Here is a 23,838-nt window from a genome sequence, read left to right as displayed (position 1 = left end):
CTAGGCAGCACACTTATGGCTTGTTCGAGCGTCAGTTCACCTTTGGTTACAACTCACAAAGTTGCAACAGTGACGCTGTCCCAATGCATATCGGGAGATCGCCGACTAACCTGACATGCAATCTTGTCTAGCAACCATTATATGGCGCTGTATCATCACCCGTAATAGGGTGCAGAGATTAACCTCTTGAGTTAATACGGCAACGCATATAGGCTATTGGTCTTACAGTGTTACAGTAACTCTTTCAGTCATGGTGCAAATCACGGAGATACTAAAACATCATCCTCTTATTTCTTCCTTTACCGCTGCTAGTAATTTTAGAAGCTATGTCTAACAGATAAAGTTTGCAAAGTCTTCAAAACATTCCGTTTTTCACTCATTTTGTCTACTTCCTTCCATCCTGTCCCATCAAGCTAGATAAAGGCGTTCGGCCAATAGCATATCGGCATTTCTGTGATTGACGTGTGACGCCGGCCAATAGCATCTCCGTGAGTGAGACCGGGTGACCTTAATCGACCAATAGCATATTGGCGTCTCCTTGACTGACTGATAATTATTCGCACTTTTTTTTAAACGATTGGAATGTATTGACAATTAATTAAAAAAAAACACACATTTAAACCAATGACAATTCTTTGTCCTGCAATCGGCACATTTAATTTCATGTCAGCTGTTTTTCCCTTTAGCTGTACAAACACTACACTTAAATGGTAATATATTTAGACACCGTGAGTGAGACAGTCAGTGTGAGATTGTAAGACCAATAGCGTTCACGTTACCGCCATAAGTATCTATTAATGATTGTAGATGACGCAACTGCTGAATATATTGACGCAGTTAGGCGAGAACATTTCTACATACTCAATGGCTGGTTTGACGGAATGCTCGTAAGACGAGAGGTTTGCTCGTAAGCGGAGGACAAAATTCTCCCTGATCCACGCTCGTAAGGCGGAATGTTCGCAAATCAGGATGCTCGTAAGCAGGGGGCTGACTGTATATATATATATATACACACATACACACATATACATATATATATATACACACATACACATACACATACAAAAACAAGATAGAAAAAGAACAGTTATTGTTGTGAAAATAATGTTGTGAAATCCTGCTAAAATAAGATTGTATTAACTCTATCTAGTTGACCCCACGTGAGTGGTATCCCTTATTTAGTTAAAAACGGTTTACGTTCAAATCACACTGTACCTTCACTATTTTAAGACCGCACAACTGGCCTGTTATACTTCGGAACGAAGCATAACAGAAATCACGAGTATTCACCATGTTTGGTTAAACATCTATTTATTGCTTTTTTTTTTTTCAACAATTTGGCTAGAGGGCCCATTTGTAAAGTCTAATAGTTCGTTTTGGCTGCCCTTTGTATTTCCCATTATATTTCTATATAAAAACTGCAAAATGTATTTCCTATTTTATTTCTTGATAAAAACTTCAAACAGAATGTTATGGGGAAGAAAAAAAGACAAGATGAAACCAGATAACATTGAATACATTGTGGAGCATTTGTGTTAAAACTAGGTTAAAAACCACTATACGATTACATGTTAAAAACATTATTGCTAAAACCCACTGTATAAAGACATCTTCATGTATTTTATGTAAATGTAAAATATTCAAAAATGTTTGTACTAACCACAGTCAGCCTAGCCTTCTGCTGTAACACCATATAATAGTGAAGGGGCTTAAACACAGTGTCCTGTGCTATGTCCCACTCATTTGCAGAGCTACTCAGTAAAGTGAACCACTTCATCAAACCCTGTCGCCTCTGTGTGGTGTGTTCATGACAGGACGAGTCCACATAAAAATCCACCCATTACATTGTGTGTGTGTAGCAAATCATTTACCTTGCTTTGCCTTATAACCCAGTCTACGTGCTTTATCAGGTCTGGTAGGTCTTGGTGCACGGTGCAGGTTTGACAATTGGCGGTATTGCCAACAGCGTACACGAAGCAAGAAGCGCATCACATCTGACTGCTTCTTGCGCCACAACTCCTGCATGTACCGATATGCCCCCATGTTTTCATCTGCAAACAACAAACCATTAAGCAGTAGAATATTAACTGTTTGTACCGCATCATTCTTCTCTAAGATGAATATAAAATTAACACCTCTGATCTAGCTACAAGGAGCAAAAAATATACTGTTACAACAAGGCATGCGCAGACAACCAGGTTGACGGTTTACCGTGGTGTTAAAAAGTCAAGATTTCCATAAACACTGTAACCAGTAATCAGGACATTTCTGTTTTACTTAGTCTATTTTAGGGGCGTTTAAATGGAAGAGAATTTGATTGGATGAAATTGAGTCAACATGCCACCGCTTAGAAAATAATTAAGATGGCAAGCCCTATTTGTTTTTTACCTTCTTGCTTATGCATGACAGATAAGGAAAGCTGTTTTGAATTGATGGCTTACAAGATATGGGGCAATGGCAATAGAAATCACTTTTTGCTTTTCTTTGTACCTTTAAACCCTAAATCTTTATCTTAACCCCTTCGGACCTGAGCAGCTTGCAGGACATGACACGTTTGTGTCTAAACCAAAAAATACAGGTTAATGCTGAATGTTGATGGTCAACAACTTTAACAAGCTTCATGAATTGAAATCAATGACACATACCACCCCTCTGTGTCCTTTTTGGATCTTACAAGATGGCTCTTAACACATGACTTAGAAAAGCCAAAATGCTCTTAATTCTTTTTTAAATCAAAAACAAATTTATGGGCATGCTAGTCAAACAAAATTGCTTTGAGTTTAATTCTTTGGGTTAGAGTTAGTGCTACACCATTTTGTCCAAAGTAATTATAGCAATTATTTTGATCAATACTGAAATCACGAGTATCATCATGTTTGGTCAAACATCTATTTATTGCTTTTTTTTTCAACAAGCAGAATAAAACAATGCTTCAAGACTTGATACTTACATATAATAATAAACGGAAACGAATAACGTAACTAATTATGGCAAAACCACACAGGTTAACCCAGAGACAAGCACATTGTTTACTTTAGAGCAAATTTGAACCATTTAGCAGTCAAAATGTAATTTTCAGTCATTTCAAATTTAATCTTTTTTTTTTTTTTGCCATTCTGGTTTTTCAAAATGCATCTCAATTGACAGATCAGGTGTGAAACAACACCATTTCACACTGGTAAATATATTAGGGTGATAAAAGCAGAGGCTTTTGTTATTTGGCTTTTGTTACCAAACATGTGCTAAACATTGCCCCTGGTGGTAGGATGAGAAAGTGATTGACATGTACTACTGAAGCAGAGTTTTTAAATGCCATTATCGCAGAGGATCAGCTTAATTAATCATGGCAGCCAATGTCATGATTAAGATTAAAATTTGATTAATTGTGCACCCCTAGTTAGAAGTGATAATATTCAACGCTATATTGAAAATATAGAACATTACTAATGTGTTTTTTTTATTCAAACTCTGGTGTGCCTCACAGTGGCAATTCTTGGAAGAGTGGTGCATTTTGATGATATTCATGCTGTCAGTTTACAAAAAGCAGCCTCGGAAAATAATTAGATGGCAATCGCTGTGTTGCTGTTGTGACATGCATGTAGAATGAGGTGGTCTGTCTTATAGACGGCTTTCCAGCAATCAAAATTGTGACTTACTCGAGCAATCAAAAATGAATAATATCAATGAATATTCTTGTACTAAATATGGTACTCATGGTAATTATCTTGATGCTGTGATATTAGTATTCCGTTGTAATAACGCAAGGTATCACAATCTGATCTAGGTCCGTGACTAAACTGATATTACACAAAAGCACAGTGTGAGCCTAATAACAAAAATAATAACGAAATATAACACCAATTGCAAAAGTCATAAGCCATAATGATGATACTTTGCAACAGCATAAAAGCAACAGCATAAAGTTTACAATGGTGGTTATCCACAACAATATAAACAGTAGAACTGTACACAATCCCATTTCGCGCTGGTGCGGTCATGAAAAGCAGCTCTTCATGATCCAGTAAAATTAGATACAATTGCATATATAAACGTGCCCTAACGCTAAAAGGAAAAACTAATTCAGTGAAAAAAAACATTAAAAAGGCGTACCACCGCTACTAATATAACTAATGTGACGAATTCCAGAATCTATGAATCTTTTTACACCCAAACGAAGGCGTCTGTCTCAACGAAAGCTTTTTTTCTGAGCTGCACGTCAGATTGATATTCGTTTCGATATCGACGTCGATCTTACGAGTAAGGGAAATTGACCAAAGAAATGCTCTTTGACGTTAAAATCCAGTTTTACATATGACCATCGAAGAACCGTGCAAATAGAAATGCTCAAATATTGTAGCGGCGCCAACTCATAATATGCCGAACACATTAGCATCAACATGCATGGTTTAAATTCAAGAATACAAACTCTATGTCGGCAAATAATCGACGCTACCTGTCGACAAGACTTACGTACGTACAACACCTTGAACCAAATATAAGGATGAACTCGTAAAAGAAAACATTTAAATAGATTGCACTTAGGACGTGGTATCAACTCGCTTACATGATGGCGTGCCAGTCGAAAAAGAACTCAGGGATACCCAGAATGCTATTCGAAAACGCAAGTGACGCATTTCCTTTATTGAATTAGATTTGGTGCATAACCGCCACCTACCGTGCTGGAGCCGGCAGCCGTCTTTACTTTGATACTGATACTGCAAAGTCGTTTTACTTTATTGTTGATAATATATATATATATATATATATATATATATATATATATATATATACATATATACATATATATATATATATATATATATATATATATATATATATATATATATATATATATATATATATATATATATATATATATGTATTTTTTCTCGTGGTGGCCTGTCAGGGCCAGCAAGGCCTTCTCTACTATAATAAACTATAATAATTATAATAATTAGAACAACTATAAAAAAGTATTTCATTTTACATTTATTTTTACTAAATATAAATATTTTACAGAAAAAATATTCTCCATATTCTGTTCTTTTCGTGTCATTTTATTTCCATTTGATTACGCTCCTTTGCAGCGCTGTTGTTTTATATTTGAGTTTTTAGCCAGTTAGGATTCAGCTAACTTGTGTCGCCAGGGCATTCGCATCAAAACGGCGAGGGCGTCTGCACAAGCGCAGATGGATATGCCAGTGGCCCTAATGCTTAATGGACAGCTGTAATAGTCGATAGAGCCATAAGTTTGCCATCAATAGCTCTGAGGTTGGTTGAGTTCGAGAACTCAAAATCACCACACATCTGTCACATTCCACCCTTTATGTTACAACGTCTGTTTTCTAATGAATCCCTTTGCCTAATTTTGGGGCATTTTTTTTTTTTTTTTTTGCTCATTGATCAACATTTACCAATATATTGATCACTAGCTCTGGAGATGGTTTAGTTAGAGACCTCAAAATCATCACAAACATCTGTCAACTCCCCTCTTCATGCTACAACCTCTGCTCCTCAAATAAATCCCTTTGCCTAACTTTGCCGCATTTTTTTTTCCTTATTGATCAATATTTACCAATATATTGATCAATAGCTCTCGAGTTCGTTGAAATGGAGACCCCCAAATCACCACCAACACCTGTCAACTCCCCCTTTTCATGTTTAGGGTTAGGTTTAGGGTTAACCCTAACCGGCGCCAATACTATGGAATGCCCTACTTATGGAAGTTCACGCAGCCACCTCAGTAGAAATCTTCCAAACACACATGCACATGTTCATCACGTTAACAACAATTCGAAGATGTATTATTACCAAATTGTCTAATGCAGTTTACAAGCCAATTGTCCAAAACACAGATCTGTGGATGATTCCCGTGTCCAGTCCTATCTTTTGAATTCGCCGATCCACCCAAAGGGGTGGTCCCATGGCCAGGTCAGCATGTTGTTTCCGGCCCGCTACTGCCCCCTTTCGGGTGGAGGCTTCGAATCTAGCCACCTCAGCACCTTGGCGAATACTCTTGGAGATACATTGGAGGTCCCCACAGTCCGACACCTGTGGGCATCAGTTGACTGAAATGTGTATTCGAGGTTGAGAATGGAACAATGCGCAGTGGAGCCGCTTTCCTTCACTTCTAGGTTTTATGGTGTCTGTAATAGCAGGAGAGCCCCCTGGGGGGTGACCAGACCACAATGTCCAACTGATCTTTTTACAAGTCAAGAGTGATGAAGAAGCTACCAATCTATATTCCACGAGAACATCTCCAGAGAAAATTAATAAAAGCTTCATTATCATGTATAAAATTATATAAATCCCTTCATCAGTCAATTTAATGGGGAGGTATCTCCTCATCAAAACTGTCCTAATTATCTAGTGCAGCCCTGATGGACTTTTTTTTACAGTTTCCAGATGGAAACTCTTTCCACTGCTCTACAATGAATGAGTATTCTGCTAACTCAACATATTGCTTGCCCATTTCTTCTGAAATACTATGCATTGACGCCACTCGCTCACTTTTGGCTCATTTGGCCATGGTGGGCTTTAAGTGTTTAAAAGACAAGCTTCAAATTGCCCGCCCTCAAGTTTCATTTTTGGGCTGCCTTGTTTCATGACAAGTTACGGTCATGTCTCCTTCTCACAAGGATGACATTCTACACCATCGACAGCCTGTGGACGTCAAACAAATGCTCGCTTTTTTAGGCTTGTGCAATTATTTACGACACGATGTGCCTGATTTCACAGTGTTGACACACTCACTGCGAAGGGGGAATGAAGAATGGGAACGCTGTTTGGACAAAAGATGGTAAGTGTATCCCGCCTCAAAAACACTTGAAGCAGCTGATAAGTAAGCCTCCGGACTGTGCCACGTGGGAGCGGAAGAGATGCTAAGGAGACTTAGCTCGTGGTGGCACCCCTTCATGAGAACCATTGGGGAACTGCAGGACAATTGTGTATGTAGCAGATTTAATAGTATGCCTGCTACCAAGCCACCCCAGGGCAGTCACAATCCGGAGGTGACTGCCCCTGGCCAGGTGATGTCGATGGATTTCACTGACATGATTAAATCAGTGTCAGGATATCGATACTTGCTTTGTTAATCAGATCTCAAAAGGCTTGCCTTCCAACATAACAGAGACAAAGGCATTCCTTTTGGGCCTGACTTGGAGGCCGGGGGTTGCTAGACGCCTGACCTCTTGACCAATGAGTGTTTGCCACAGACATGTAATTTGAGTACTAAAGGAGATTAACGGGGTTAAAGTAAGAACAAAAGGGCCACGTGGGCACTTGCTATCTTGGAGCCATCTTTGGCCAACAATGCAACTGTTTTGGAAGAATCTCCCCGATGTTTGAATCGCTTCTTACCACTTTTTCAATAGATCACATAATATGTAGTTTCAAAACAAAAAAATGGAAATTTTTATATCATGTATGGACAAATTTTTCATCCACAAGAAAAAGTTTTACAAATGAAACCATGTCGATGAATTTCATAAAAGAACTTTGTAATTATGTTAAAACATTGATGTTGATTGTGTGGTGAATTTCTTTAAAGCTTGTCGTGGTTCTGGCGCAGCTGGGTTTCCGGAATCTACCACCAAGCAAGCTGGTTGGTGATGAAAATGAAGATCTCTTGGACTCTATTATCTTGATTGGAAAAAGATTTATTCTACAGTTTCAATTTACTGCTGATGTTAAGATGGCTCCAAGATAGTGAGTGCCCACATGGCCCTTTTGTTCTTACTTTAACCCCGTTTATCTCCTTTAGTACTCGCAGCCACCGTAATATTCTGTTAGTTTAAAAAAAAAAAAAGAAAAAAAAGAGAGAGAGACAGAGAGAGGCAGTCTCGTCGCGCCGGAAATTGCGCCATGTAAGCCATAATACAGCCTTTTGGACGGCAGCAAGGCAACGGAAGCAAGCGCCTCTTCTGAATGGAAGTTTTGGTGATTGTGTGACTGCAAAACAAAAAACACAAGAGGTATACAGTAACTGTCTTTGATATTAGTGGTTACAGTGTTGTGTGGGAATTGCAACGATGTCTTCTCGACGTATGCTAGTTGTTAACTTTCATACGCCGACAATATTTTAAGGTATGGTTGTAAATAGAGCATTGGGACCGCGTAACACAGTTGTTGTTGTTTTAAATTGGGCTTGTAGCTGATGTCCAAATTAACATGTCTGCATTGTATGTACGCTTCACAAGGAGCATTTTACACTTAAGGTGCCCGAGAATTGTAAACATTTTTTGTATAGTTTTGATGTCACTGTTTTAAAAGGTTGATGCAGTTTTAAATCGTTAAATGATATGGGCACACTTTTAAAATAGTTGCCAGTTTGTTGCTTAAAGGGTTAAGCTACGTTGTTGAAGTGAAGCGATCCGAGAAAGCGTCAGCAATTAACTACCGCCTTGCAGCAGTCAGAAATGTCAAATGACTTACCCGTGCCAGACATAGATAGATGCCTTTTGAAATTAAATGTTCAATTAATTAAAGAAAACATTTCTTTAATTAATTTAATAAATGTTTTATTTCATTCTTCAATTAAATGAAATTTAATGAATGACACTTTTAGTTAATTACTGAAACATTTAGGTATATAATAACACTTTTATTTAATTTTTGACTGGTACATTTATTTATTGAATTTTGGCACTTTCTGTCCTCCATCGCAAACACGTTAGTAAGTCTGAAATGAAGATGTTAAGTGCTGGGCGATAATATCCATATACAGTAGGGCTGCACGATAATGGCCAAAACAATAATCACGATTATTTTGGTCAATATTGCGATCACGATTATTAATCACGATTATTCATCATGTTTGGTCAAACATGTATTTTCACAGCACTTTTTTTAAACAAGCAATATATACTGTATAAATAACGCTTGATACTTAAAAATAATAATAATAAACTAAAATAAATAATGTCAATCATAATTATGGCAAAAACCTGCTGGGTGCAAACCATTGAAAAAAAAATGAAGCCTACTTAGAACCACGTACATACTACAACGTTGTAAAAAAAAAAAATCTTGCCAGAGTGGACACCGCGTGAAGTGGCGTCTTTGCCGAAAAGACGTAATTTTGACCGGTGGAGCTGCGTCAGCGGACGTTCAGCGGACAGGATTTACCCCCTGATGGTAGGATTATTGAAAGTGCTTGATTTGACATGTACTGGTAGGCGGATTTTTAAATGTTAATATCTTCTGCACAGTTTTCAAGTTATTTGTAGTAATTGGAGGCTCTATATGTGTTCCAGAGATGTGCAATAATATCCGACGCCTACTTCTCATCAACATGCAGCCATATTAATGTGCAGGCGAATCTCACGTTGTGTTTAAGTCAAATGTGAATTTTGAGATTTCAAGTTTAGTTGTGTTCTATTTAATTTTGTTTGTCTTTTATATGCTAAGAAATTTCCATAATATGAAGAAAAAAACCTGTCCAGAAGCGACCGTATCATGAAGTTTCACAGTACAGTGGGCCCCCGGTTTACGAACTCCCTCTTTCAAGAACTTTTCATCTCACGAACGTGGACCGCGGCGTTTTTTGTCCCCCTCTTACGCACAAACCTTTTGTCTTACGAACAATCCAAGATCCCCCAACATGCCGGTCAATGTGTCCGTACTATTTTTCTCGCTTTGCTGCATCAACAACATCAACTGTTCTCGCATGTCACAGTAGCGCCGATATGCTATTGCTCTTACAATGTCACAGTCACTGTCTCAGTCGTGGTGTCAGTCACAGAGATGCCGATATGCTATTGGTCGATTAAGGTCAGAGTCCCGGTCTCAGACACGGATATGCGGATATGCTATTGGCCGGTGTCACGTCAATCACAAAAATGCCGATATGCTATTGGCCGAACGCCTTCATCTAGCTTGATGGCACTGCTGGTCGGTGTGTTGTGAAGACTTTGCAAGCTTTATCTGTTAGACATGGCTTCTAAAATTGCTAGTGGCGGTAAAGGAAGAAGTAAGAGGACGATGACAATAGAAACGAAGCGGGAGATAATAAAAAAATACGAAGGAGGCGCGCGCATAGTTAACCTTGCTCGTGAGTATGGCCGTAACCGCTCGGCAATCTTCTAAGGGCAAAAATTTCCTTGCCGGGGGACGGACCTCGCTCGACAACAAAATGGAGAGGCTTCTTCTATTATGGATTAAAGAGAATGAAATCGCCGGTGAGATGTTTTAGTTTGAGAAAAGTTCTTATTTAAGAAAATAAATAAATTCTGCGGGTTGGTCTCTGCTCCCCTCCGCCTCTACTCAGCTCAAGTCACGTCGCCCCAAAGGTAAATGTCATTTTTCCTTTGTATATGTTATTTAATTCAACTGTACAGTAGATTATGTTACTCATTTTTAATATGTGTATAAAGTCGTGATGTTTTTACCTAAGGTTTTTGCACACGTTGGACGCATTCACAAATTAACATAGGTTTGGATTGCTCGGCATACCAGCATTTCGATTTACAAGCATAGCCGCTGAACGGATTAAGTTCGTAACACGGGGGCCCACTGTATTTGACAAATTACAACAATAAATGTCACTCCCTCCAGTTGATCAACAACATGGCACCCGATTGTCATATAGAGTTGACGTTTGTGCTTTTAATCTGGAAGGCCTCTTTTTTTCCATTTACTGTTTTTACCGTCATGAAAGTTATTGGCTGTCTTGCATCATGTCTCATGTCTCGTCGCACCGAACACGTCCGATAGATGTCGCCCAATCACGCAAACAGTATTGACTGCAATTCAAATGCTTTGCTTGTTAACGTAAATACGTAGTTGATCTGAACCAAGCGTTAAATCTTTTCCAAAACCACGGAGAGCCAGAACATATGGATGAAAGATGTGGCTCCGGAGCCACAGGTTGCAAACCCTTGGAGTTTTGTTTGAAATATTCAGTCATGTTTGTCTTTCCTGATTGAAGCAAGCATATTTTATTATTTGTATGGCAGGTGAGCAGTATGAACCTCTTTGTTACTCTTCAGTCAAACTTCCAGCATGTGCTGCTATACGAGAACCCGGAGCTTCAGCAGCAAGCCAGAAGCTGCATTCCTTACCAGCAGCTGTCTTACGCTGCCGAGCAGAAACTGAAGTTGGCTAAAGAGACTGAGACAAGTATGTCACATTCAAAGTGGTCATTTGTGCAACTAAAGATATACAATAACACACAGGCCTTTGTGAACTACTACGAGTAAATAATACACCTGTTGTGGCATTTTTTTAGAATGTAAACTAGGTATCGAGGACTTCCTGGTGCTGGAGTTACTTAGGTGGTTCAAATATGACTTCTTCTCGTGGGTCGACTGTCTGCCATGCAGCCGCTGTAATGGTCCAACCCAGAATACTGGCTCACTTGGTCCTACCAGTAATGACCTACGCTGGGGAGCCCAGCGGGTGGAGAACCACTACTGTCCAAGCTGCCAGTTATCCACCAGATTTCCTCGGTTTGTTCTGTTTGCTGCTACTACATATTGTGCTTTGGGTGGCATTTAACTTTACTTTTCTTTTTATATAACACAAGATATACCAACCCTGAGAAGCTTGTCAAAACCAGGAGGGGACGCTGTGGCGAGTGGGCCAACTGTTTTACACTTTGTTGCCGAGCTCTCGGCCTTGAAGCTAGGTATATATGGGACATCACAGGTATGTTCATTTGCTGTGTTGGGAAGTTATTTGTAAAATGTAATATGTTGCTTATTAGTAATTGCTTGCATTGAAAGTAATGCTGCTTTACAATATTACACAAGATTTAACCAAAAAAGAGAAATTGAAGATACTAATTGCTTATAGCTTTTCAATAATAAAATAAATGTGCTCTTCACAAATGAGGGCAAACACCAGCTTGTTTTGTAATGAAGTATTTTGGAATCTAAGCATATATACTGCTCTGAAATCGAAAGTGTGACATAAATTCACCCAATTTACAATTTACATTGAACATTTAAAGAAAAAAGGCTCATTTCAAAACCACAGAGACATTACAAGAATCTAATACTCAATGCTAATCAATATGTTGGTCAAACAGCTTCTACCCACAACAATATATTGCACTACAATTTTGCACTACATGATATTCTGCACTACATTAGCACCATTGTCTCTGTTGGTTATAAATGAATAGAAATCCTATGAATTGAAGTTAAGGGTAGTCTTTGTCATTTTTCAGATCATGTATGGACTGAGGTTTACTCTGTGTCTCAACGCCGTTGGCTACACTGTGACTCATGTGAGAACGTCTGTGACAAACCTTTACTCTATGAGGTTGGCTGGGGGAAGAAACTCTCATATATTCTGGCATTTTCCCAGGACCAGGTATGTTGCTATGTTTGCATAATAGCCCTGTTGCTATTACGTTTACATGAATTTATTCTGGTATTAGTCAAGAGTTGATCTAACCTATAAGTTTAATGGTAAATCGAATTTCACTTTTACAGCGCTTTTCTACATTCGGTACTCCAAGCACTTTACACTAACTAGTCATTTACCTACTGATGACGCATCAGGAGTAACTGGGGGTTCAATAGATAGATAGATAGATAGATACTTTATTCATCCCCGTAGGGAAATTCACATTTCCAGCAGTATCCTCAAGTCGAGATATAAAATATGAGAAATAAAATACACAAAGATACACATAAGTCCAGTACAGAAGTATACTTAAGGTGCTTGTTAACAGTGTAAACAGAATAGTGTGAATCGTTGGAGTCTAGTGCAAGTATAATTAAGGTGCTTGTATAAAGTGAATAGTGCAGTGCAGAGTATGAGGTTTAGAGTTTAATGTGAGCTTTTACTGCCCCGGGTGGAGTTGAAGAGCCTCATGGCATGGGGGAGGAATGATCTCCTCAGCCTGTCCGTGGAGCAGGACAGTGACAGCAATCTGTCACTGAAGCAGCTCCTCTGTCTGTAGATGATGCTGTGTAGTGGATGTGTTGGATTGTCCATGATTGATAGCAGCTTGTTTAGCGCTCGTCGCTCAGCCACAGTTGTCAGACTGTCCAGCTCTGTGCCCACAACCGAGCCCGCCTTCCTCACCAGTTTATCCAGACGCGAGGCGTCCTTCTTCTTGATGGTTGGGGGATCAAACACACACCCTCTCAGCTGGTAGACAACCACTCTACCACCGAGCCATCAGCCCCATGCTGATTTAAAAAAAAAAAAATACGTTTTGTTGTAAAGCACCCTTTACATCTGACATTCAGTGAAAATGAAATATGATTTTCTGTTGCGTCAGCGCTTGACAATTTTATCGTGCACTGGGGCTGAAGCGTTGACAGTGTTTTAGGGTCATCTAGAGAGGAAAAAAAAAACAACGTGATTTAAGTCATTGCGCTGAGATTTTAGGGTCACTTAGAGGGGGAAAAAAAAGGACAAGATGAGATTTGAAGTCATCTCCCCGAGATTTTAGGCTAATCTAGAGCAGCGGTCCCCAACCACCGGTCCGTGGATCAAGTGGTACCAGGCTGTGTGGGCTGCATCCGAAATAATGTTTTGGAAATTATTTAGTTTAACAGTTCATACTTTTGTGCTTTATCTTTGTTTTATTGGCGCCGCTTCTGGACGCTGTTGATAGATAGTACAGTGATCCCTCCTACTTCGCGGTCTCAGATATCGCGGTCTCAGTACTTTGCGGGTTTTTGCAGGAAAAATTAAAAATATTTCAAAATAAGAAATGCGCAAAAATGGAAAAAAAAATGAAAAAAGCAAAAAAGTATGTTATACAATACTGTATTCATCAAATAAGTAATATTAGTTAACTATGTTAAGAATTTTTCAAGCGTTAGAGTTCGTGACGTTTTTTATTTTATTTTGAAATGCATGCTTTTTGTCGGGTCGCGTTGCATTTAAGTTTCCGATTTTACGTTCTCTGTGCGTCATTCTGCTCGTCACGGTGTACGTAGTGAATAACAACGTAAGATATTTATGATTTATTATCATTTATGTTGCTAATGCACGCTACTGCCTATGTTTAGTAAGCGATGAGTTTTTATTCTGTTTATGTGTTCGTTTGTGTAGAGCACAGGTGTCAAACTCAACGCCCGGGGGCCAAATCCGGCCCGCCACGTCATTTTATGTGGCCCGCAAAAGCAAATCATGTAAGTTTCCATGACCCTTTAACTTTAGTTTGTCGTGTTTATTGAAAAATAAAGTTGAGATTTTTTGGTTTGTTCTGTTACAGTAATATAAACAATAAATGAACAAACTAGAATGCTTTACTTCTGATTGCAAAACAACTAAGCCATCAATTTGTTGTGTACGGTTATAATACTATGAGATCGTTTAAAATCAACTTGGTTTCCTCAACATATCGGCCCAATGAAGGAAGTTCTCGCTACAAAATGGCCCGCGACAAAAATGAGTTTGACACCCCTGGTGTAGAGGTTGCACTTTGTAGTTAGTAGTTGTTAGTTGTTGCTAACCCGCTAATGTTGGCTAAAATACAGTAAATTCATAGATTAAAGTTCGGCAAGTGTTTATATGTCAGTTGACTGACTTTAACATTGTTGTTGATTTATTATTCAACAGATACTACATGACACACCATACATTAGTCAAAATAAATGTGAAGTTCAACGTGATGACTTGCGTACTCTTTCACTGGAGTCTTGGTACAGACAACCAGTCCTGAGAACAAATTCTCAACAAACTAAGTAATATTAGTTATTTAATGAATGTACAACAATCTTAATAAGGATAATGTAATGTTAAATAATAGGAGAAAGGAAATAAAATACGCCAAAAAAAAAAAAAGATTGTTTGGTTACTGCGGCTATATTGGGGCGTACATAGAAATCTAGGAACTGATACCCTACTTCGTGGGTTTCAGACTTCGCGTGGGGTTGACACCCCTCATTAACAGTGAAGTAGGGGGGATCACTGTACATACATAGTGAGAAGGATGATGTGGTTTTAGAGCAGCAGCAGCAGCCCCCCCGTCCTCCCCCAATGTTGATACTAAATCGTGAAAACATACAAAGTGTGAAGGATGATGTGGTCAGCACACCCTCAGTCCGCAATATAAAAAAATAAATCTAAAGTGTTGACGGGTCCATGGTGATAAAAAGGTTGGGGACCGCTGTTTTGTCATGTCGTGGCATGGTGACGTGAGGCGGAGGAGGGAAAGGGACTCAAAAAACGCAGGAGGACGGAGAGGGTGTGCTCTAACAAAAATGCACTTTTAATAAATAAAACAAGGCAGGAAAAGCAGGAGATAAAACCTAGACAAAGTACCAAAATAAATGAGGAACGGAATAACTCACGAGACTAACTCGGACGACGGGGAAGAGTGGAGGGTGAGCACAGCGGTACAGGGAACACGAATCGACGATTGAACAATAATCCGACAAAAGCAACAGAGGGACGGTGGTTTAAATACAAGGAGACTAATTACTGAAAACACACTACAGTTGGACGGGGACAGGAGGCAGGGGAACCGGATAGGCTAACACGAGAGGAGCAGGGGCACACGGACAACAGGTGGACGAGATAAAACTAACGAGACTGAGAGAGGCAGATGCAGGGAAAAACAACACGAATGAATGACGAAATGAACCAGGAACTACTTAAACTAAATCCAAAAACCCGAAAACCCCAGACAGAACGTGACATGTTTAAAAAGACTCAAAGTAAAGTCTACCTTTTGTGTGGTCAATGAAAACACTTCTACCGAGGATCTGGTCTAAGAATGTTTCTGGTCCAATGCCGTTTCCTAGTTTTCGATAATGGGCGTGGCCTGTCCGCCGCCTCAAAGTTTGATGTCTCGCTAAAATGAACAACATTTCTGTAATTGGACCCAGATAGTTTTATCTTTTCAAAATTTCACATAATTTGATGGGTGTCTAATGCGGAACACACCTACCGACCTATTTTGTCGTAGTGCCAAAACTATAACATTTTTTTAAACATTTTTGTGTGCTTTGCTGAGCCCGTTAAAGTAACATCCCTGAAATTAAGTCTGACAAGCCTCGAGACACCTCCTACTTACCTCCACCAAATATTACAATATTTCGATAATGGGTGTGGCATGCGCCATTTTTAAATCCCAAGATTTATCGGAACAGTAAAAGCTGCTGTAATATGACCCAGATGATCTTAGATCATCTTTCACACATTGGATGAGAGTCCAAGACATTGACAAACATACATTACATTATAGTGCTAGCAGCAACTAGTGGGAGCAAAAAATGCCATTGGCATCAAAAGACTACAGCCAATCCTGGTTGGTTTGACCTACAGCTACAAAACCTTTTACGCATATGTAGGACCCTAGACCTAAAAAAAATCAAAGGCATCCATATGCTAGGGTGTACAGAAAAAGAGTTATGAATTTTTGATTGTGTAATTTTTTTGACATTTGCTGTCTCCAACTATTGCCTCCTCTTAAACAGTTGACCCATTCAACTTCATATTTTGTGTGGTCCTTTATCAGACTGAAGGTCACAACTGGACAATATCCGCCGACATATATGATAGGCGTGGGGCTTCAAATATGTAATTACTATGTCCTTCGCCAACAGTGACAAAAAGCTTTACAACTCAGCTGTAAAAGCTTGAAAATATCTGAAACTTCAAAGGTACATCAAGACTCATTTTCTTAATACATCTATATGCTAAATTTTTATCTATAGCGCCACCAGGAGGTGGGCTTATATCATTAAAGTACAAAAACTAACAAGGTAGTTCTGTCAAATGATACAATACAGCAAAAATAATATTAAAAGTAATTCCCATGCATTTTTTCCAAAGAAATGTACCTTCTCCCGCCCAAGTCCGTGTTGACGCACTCTCGTTTGCTCATTCCGGGTGAACACAACAAGCAATCTCATTGGATGCCAAACCGTCAATCAATGTACTTTTACAAGCTCTGATTGGCTAATTTTGTGGCACAAACGTAACGTGTGAGTAGAACTGAGTGCACGTAGAGGACGACTCGAGTGAGCGAAAGCTCGATGTTGAGCGAACGCGATGATGAGCGAGGGAGGAAGCAGTATCGCGAGCGAGTGTCAAGTTTGAGCATGGAGACTTAAGGCAATGTGGGATGTGGAAAAGGTGGAACCAAAAGGACGCAGGACAGACTGGGATGGGGCTCAAAGGAGGATATTTAATAATTTAATATTTAATTGCAATGGACCAAAAATACAAAGTACAACCAAAAACGCTAAACTCAACTTACTCGGGCAACAGGAGGCAGCACGGGATAGATGGACACAAGGGAACACGAGGCAAGGCAGCGGGGGAAGACGTACGGCAAGGACCAGGCATCGCAGAAAACAAACAATGACCCGACAAGAAGCAAATGCAAACTGGGAACTTAAATAGAGTACACACTTAACAAGAAGACACGACACAGCTGGGGGAGAGACAAAAGGCAGGGGAAGCTGACTGGATGAGAAGGAGGGCAGGAAAACAGGCAGGTGGACAATATCAAACTAATGAGGCAGGCGGAGGCGGGGAAGGAACTATAGAAACTAAATGGCTAAACAAACAACCCAAAATCTCTACAACAAAAACCCATAGCCGAACATAACCCAGGCAGAATGTGACAGCGAGAGTGAGATGTTGAGCAAGAGAGGGCTATCGCGAGCGATCAAAAAGGAATTTTGAGTGAGGAACTTCATTTCAATATTTTTTTCTGCGCTCAAAATCTGTTTTCGCTCGCTCAGTTTTATTTTCTATGCTCAATTTTTTTTGCGCGCTCGCAGTTGTGGCACAAATATAGCGCCATACTTTGTAAGAATGTTGATGTTTCATAATATACATGGGTGAAGTATCATTTTACAACATGGCATTAAAGAGAATATATGTTGCACGCATAGCATTGCATCGATAGTGTAAGAAAGTATCAGTCTTCAAGGTGATCGATGAATGGGCCCTAAATGTTCAAGAATTTAGCTTGTGCGTTGGTTCTGTGAAAGTGTATCTTTTTCAACTGAATAACATTAATCATTTCGTTGAGCCATTTCCTAAAGCATGGAGGTTCAGGGGATTTCCAGTCCAAGAGAATCATTGTTTTTGCTGCCACTATGTCAAGCATTATTGCCTGTCGCAATGCCGATGAGAAGCTGAGCGCATGCTCTGAACAACCAAAAAAGGCCAGTTCTGGGTCAGGGATTATGTTATTGACATGCACTGAAACAATAGAATATTTCCGACCAGAACACATGCAATTGAGGGCATGACCAAAAAAGGTAAGAGAGAGAGCCCTCTGCAGACTTGCATCTATCACACAGTGGAGAACCTGCTGGATAGATTTTGTGTAGTTTCAGCTTTGAGAAATGTAAGCGATGAATGACTTTAAATTGAATGAGTTTGTATCAAGCATTAATTGAGCATTTGTGAATTCCCTTTAAGGCTTCCCTCCAGGTATCTTCAGAAACCTTGAGTTGAAGCTCATTTGACCAAATTTCTCTAAGGTGATTTGTGGATGCAGTGGAAGAAAACTGTTTAACAAACCGATATATCAGGGGTTTAGAATCTGGAGGGGTCAGCAAGAGATCATAGAAAGAGCAAGTCTTAGGCACATTTTTGAAGTTGGGGACTGTGTATTTGGCATAATGTCTAATTTGGATATATCTAAAATCATGAGAGTTGGGTAGTCCAAATTTAGTCTTCAGTTGTTCGAATGAGGAAAAACACTTGTCTTCATAGAGGTCTTTGAGGGTCACAATGCACGCTGCTTCCAATCCACAAATACTTTATCCGTCATAGATAGTGGGAAGGAATGGTTGTAGCAGATGGGGTTGTGTACGGACACATCTGGCAATTTGTTGGCACTTCTTATCTGGTTCAGGATTCTGAGGGAATTTTTCATTACATAATTGTCGTCAATCAGGTTCTGGAAAGGGACCGTCTTAGAAAAAAGCAATGTACATAAAGATGAGTCCTTCAGTCCAGTTAATGACGGTGTCTCCAACTCTAAACCTTTTGAGTGATTCAAACATGAAGGGCCATTCTATTTGGTCAAAGGCTTTGGCTGCATCCAAAGCCAGGACCGCCACTTGAGGATTGTCTGAGTAATCGGCCTATAGATTGTTGAGTAACAGCCGCACATTGCAAAATGAAAACCTGCCCGGTATGAACCCTGTCTGATCTGAGTGTATGATGGCCGAAATATGCTTACCTGGTCGGGTGGCCAAAACCTTAGTCATAGATTTTTTATCAAAGTTGAGAAGAGCATTGGGCCGATACCACCCAGGTTCTATATTCTCTTTGCCTGTTTTTAATAAGAGGCATATGTTTGCTTCATACAACGAACTTGGGAGCTTCTTCTTTACAATGGAGTCCTTTACCATTCTAAGTGGGGCAAGAAATTTGTGAAATGTGTTGTAAATGTTGTTGTAAAATTCACAGCCAACCCGTCAGGGCCCACCGCTCTGCCAGACGAAATAATTTGATTGCTTAGACTTGCTCCGTTTTGGTAATATCTGAGTCCAGTTCTAACCTGGATGGCTCGTCTAATGTTGCAATGCAGGTTGAGGGAGTCAAAGACGTTGTCCCTGTCCGCTTCAGATGTTGTTAAACTGGCTGTGTAAAGCTCTGTATAGAAATCTTTGAAGCGTGAGTTTCAGGGTTAGGGGTTCGTTTGCGTTGACCAGTAGTTCTCCTGTACTAGATTTGATTTTGTATATTGCATGACTTGCTTGGGCGACTTTCAACTGCCTGGCTGACTTTCAGCTTCTCAGGTTTGTCCCCTTGCTCAAAGTGATATTGTTTTACCTTTAATAAAAGATTACTTGTAATCTTCCACTGAGAACTTTATTGTATTCATATTTCAGATTCAAAATCTTGTTGTAATCTGCTTGAGCCTAAGAGCCTTGATAGGCTTGTTCTAGAGCTGGAAGCACATTTTCAATTTCCACTAAGCGGCGGCGCTGCTTCTTCTTCTTTGAGGCCTCAAAAGAAATTATGTGACCCCTCATAACCACCTTGAGGGCCTCCCAGAGTGTAGAATCCGAAACGTCACCTGTGTCATTACTCTGCAAGAACTCGTCAAGGCGCAAGGAGATATAATCAACAAATGCTTGTTCCGTTAGCAACGTTGGATTAAAGCGCCAACTGTAAGTGTGTTTTGGAAGGTCCAATTTTAGTTGTAGTGTTACGGGGCAATGATCTGAGATTAAAATGTTCTGATATTTAGCGTGTTCAATATTAGATATTAATTTTGAATTAGGAATTACAAAATAATGAATTGTAGTGTAGGATTTATGGACATGGGAAAAATATGAATAGTCTTTCTGGGTTGGTTTTGTAGTCTCCATATGTCCACCATGTTCCTGGATTTCATTAAATCGTTCAAAGTTTGAACAAACAACAGTGCGGTTGTAGACCGGGAGGAGAGTCTATCTAGGTATGTATCAAGATCAGCAATGCAGGAACACAACATTCCAGACAACCCAGAGAACATCCTTGACATTGACAGACAATTGTAACAGCTCAGCAATTGAGGCAGCTCTAAAAAGTAGAAACAAAAACATAAAAAAATGAGAAAAAACCACCATTGGAACCCCACCTCCTCGCCCAGACACTTCCCCAAACGAAGCATCTCTTCCCCTATCATCTTGCTGAAGGTCACCCGACGTATGGCTTAAAACACGAATTAACACAGCAACAAGTTGTCAATCGAACAAGCCGTCTGCCCTTCTACCGTTCATATAAAAATGTGGACCAAAGCCCATGCAGCATTACTGTGTGTTAGTTGTGGTTTGCATTTCGCTATAGTCTCTGCTTACATTATTGAGTCAATTACCATCCACATAACCGTCCACTTTTAGTCGCCTCCGGGTTCCTGTTGCAGATTAGATTGCAGTCCAAAAACAAAGCACCACTTGGGTTCAGATCGGGGGAGCCATTGCGCCCAATCATGCCCTTCCAGGTATCACTGGCATTGCCCACGTGAGCATTGAAGTCCCCTAGTAGGACAAGGCCGTCCCTGGAGGGAGCACACTCCAGCTCACCCTCCAAGGACTCCAAAAAGGGTGGGTACTCTGTACTGTTGTGTGAAGGAAATCATATATTCATCAATCATATATACAGTATTTGTGCTTATTTCTTGTCTAGAATAGTGTGCATTGCTATCTATGTATGCAGTCCTAGTTCATCTCGCCCCAGTCCTTAGATAAAGCTGTTGATGCAGGAAAGTGTGAGCTGGGACCTTGGCCCAGCTGTTGGTGGCGCCCGACTGGCTCTTTTTGTTATGTCTTGAAATGTGCAATGCTTTGCTGAATGAATAAAAACCAGGCAGGGGCGCTTGAGCAGTTGAATTAGTGCCGGCAATGCATGAGTTTGCTCGCCAAGCTTTTTCCCTGTACCATGGTGTAGAAAAGTCAATCTTGGCTGGTCTGAGTTACTCTTTTTGCTCCTTAGCAGCTAGGCTTGTCCTAGTCTTCTTTTAGAGATTTCTCTGACATGTGGTTTGGTGCATAAGCTCAAACCACAGTCCCCCACCCAAAGGCAGAGGGAGGCTAGCCTCTCGTCCACTGGGGTAAACCCCAATGTACAGACGCTGGGCCTGGGGGCAATCAATATGCCCACACCTGCTCTGCGCCTCTCACCACGGGCAACTACAGACAACTTAGCTCCTAGGGTCATTGGGACACGCAAATCCCTCTACCACATTTAGGTGATGGCCCACAGAGGGGCCCAAATGATCACAATAATATTTAATCTGCAATCGGCTGGCAACCAATTGTGGTTACACTGCGCGTCCCTCACTTTCACGAAAAAAAAAGTTTCAATGTTGCAATATAGTGGCCAATACCGTGCTAAATACTGTACTGTCAGTGCTGCACTATCGTTAGCTTAGCACAGTAACTACGGTTCAACAGCTGTTAAAAAAAGGAAGCAAACGCTGCTCATACCAGTTGTCCCAAGTTCTCCCTTCCGCCTTTCTACAAGCCAGGTGAGTGCTCTTGCTTGGCTTCGTTTTGTATTGAAAGCTCAGCTGACCGTGTTGGATGCCTCCCGGTGACCGCAAAGCAGCCGCCATGATTCGTTCCTGCCCCCTGCTTGAGACGTTAAAACGTTCCCGAAGCTGATTGGCCGACGTGACGCGACACGCGACAAAAGTTCAATTTTTTTAACTTCTCGCGTCACGCATAATTACATGCCGCGTGTCGCTCCATCACGTCCATCGTGTCGCTCGACGCGTCGTCGCTCCTGTCGCGCGAAATCCATTGACTACAATAAAAAACCGGACACTCTTCGCACTCCATCTGACCGTGGCATAGGAATTTTTTTTTTCAAGGGCCTATAAGACTTGTATTTTATACCTTCCATCATTAAATATATGCTTATGAATAATGGAATCTTACCTTTTGCGCATTGGAAATGAAATTTCTTAAGAAATGTCTTATTTTGGTGGCCAAAGTTCTCATCACGAAGTAAACAACTTGTAGATGTTAAGATTGTCAAGAGTTTTTAAAATATATTATTAAAAAATATGTCTAAATTGAATAAGAGAATGTCTAAAATTTGGGGTACATTTGTGACGTGTAAATTTTATATACAGTACACCGTATATATGATGTTATTTATGTATTTATGATTGTATATATGAATTATGTGCAATGTGTTTTTATGTTATTTAAAATAATTTATCAAACACCATTAAAATAATTCATCCAACAAAGGGAGATTAAAAAAAAGATGCTATTGACGTATTTATCTCAATTTTGAGCTGCTATTTAACTCTGCAGTATTCTGTTGGTGTTATGTTGAAAATAATCCATCCATTTTATATAAATATGATGGGACTAAACATGCAGACATGTTCAGTCTGTTAAAGAAAAAAACAGATGCTATTGAGGTATTGATTTCAATTTTGAACTGCTATTTAACTCTGCAGTATACTGTTGGTGTTATGTTGAAAAAAATCCATCCATTTTATATGAATATGTTGGGACTGTTGGGTCTGTTAAAGAGAGGATGTTGCATTTGGCAGACAAAAAAAACAAAAACAAAACCATAGCCTCCATGACATACAGCTTCCATACAGCTTCCATGTACCATATTTTTGCGTAAATATCTCGTTATTATTACCTGCTCCTTATCCATGACAAAAATCATATTTTGCTGCTGCGGCTTATATACCGGAGCGGTTTATATTACGGAAAATACAATAAATATAACATCTGTCTTATTAAAAAAAAAATGAACAAATTGATTAGACCAAATCGGTCTAACCTGCACATCATGCCCACATATTTGAAGGCTGATAATTTCCGTGTTAAGTGAAGGATGACATTAGGAATGACTCCAGAGAAGTGGTTTGGTGGTCTCTGCTTACCTTTGCAACATCTGCAAACAGTCTTTTGTTCGTCAACACTTTGTCAACTTTGTGCTTTGCCATCGTTCCTGTTTAACTAAAAATAATTAAATAAATAAAAATTAAACAATACATTATTCAGGAAAAATCAAGCATATTTAAGTTCCACATTGGTGTGATGGTAGAAAAAAATAAAATAAAACCCTCACCAGGATCCAACCACTTCGTTGAATCATCCTTAAACACCTTGTCTGGATGGGAACATTTAGGATATAGTGGGTCATCATGTAAATGGACATCCTGAATGTGATTGCTAAGGGACGTCCACTTCGCCACCTTCTCTGGTCCAGAGTCTGAGGAAGCGGCTGTCCAGTACATATGATTTTTTTATGGCCGGAAACCATTTTTTCAAAATCTGGCAATGTTTGTCTTTGGCCAGTGCATCCACCTTTTTGGCAAACCTTTACAATGACATTAGCACAACGAGGAAAAATTAAAAATTATTCACTTTTGCTTTACGTAACAAATTCAAAGACGTTTTACTACATGCCACACATCGTAGAAATGTTTAACAT

General features: G+C 39.8%; 2 protein-coding genes across 2 annotated transcripts in view; one reads left to right on the top strand and one right to left on the bottom strand.

Moving 5' to 3' along the window:
- rpl15 (ribosomal protein L15) overlaps positions 1-4,627 on the bottom strand; it is an 18,728-nt gene extending 14,101 nt beyond the window's left edge. Inside the window, exons 1-2 of the mRNA XM_088404710.1 lie at positions 4,565-4,627; positions 1,872-2,051 (exon numbers count right to left, since the gene is read on the bottom strand). Of these exons, the coding sequence (XP_088260836.1) occupies positions 1,872-2,043 (172 nt within the window). The 5' untranslated portion in view covers positions 2,044-2,051; positions 4,565-4,627. The remainder of the gene's footprint in view (positions 1-1,871; positions 2,052-4,564) is intronic.
- A 3,259-nt stretch (positions 4,628-7,886) lies between these two features.
- ngly1 (N-glycanase 1) overlaps positions 7,887-23,838 on the top strand; it is a 33,211-nt gene continuing 17,259 nt past the window's right edge. The window contains exons 1-5 of the mRNA XM_088405233.1: positions 7,887-7,973; positions 10,956-11,118; positions 11,228-11,447; positions 11,525-11,646; positions 12,170-12,315. Coding sequence (XP_088261359.1) covers positions 10,965-11,118; positions 11,228-11,447; positions 11,525-11,646; positions 12,170-12,315 — 642 coding nt within the window. The 5' untranslated portion in view covers positions 7,887-7,973; positions 10,956-10,964. The remainder of the gene's footprint in view (positions 7,974-10,955; positions 11,119-11,227; positions 11,448-11,524; positions 11,647-12,169; positions 12,316-23,838) is intronic.

This window comes from Hippichthys cyanospilos, chromosome 21 (genome assembly GCF_059441005.1).
Source record: "Hippichthys cyanospilos isolate Australia breed blue-spotted pipefish chromosome 21, RoL_Hcya_1.0, whole genome shotgun sequence".
Taxonomy (NCBI): domain Eukaryota; kingdom Metazoa; phylum Chordata; class Actinopteri; order Syngnathiformes; family Syngnathidae; genus Hippichthys; species Hippichthys cyanospilos.
This window is presented reverse-complemented; position numbering and strand designations above follow the sequence as displayed.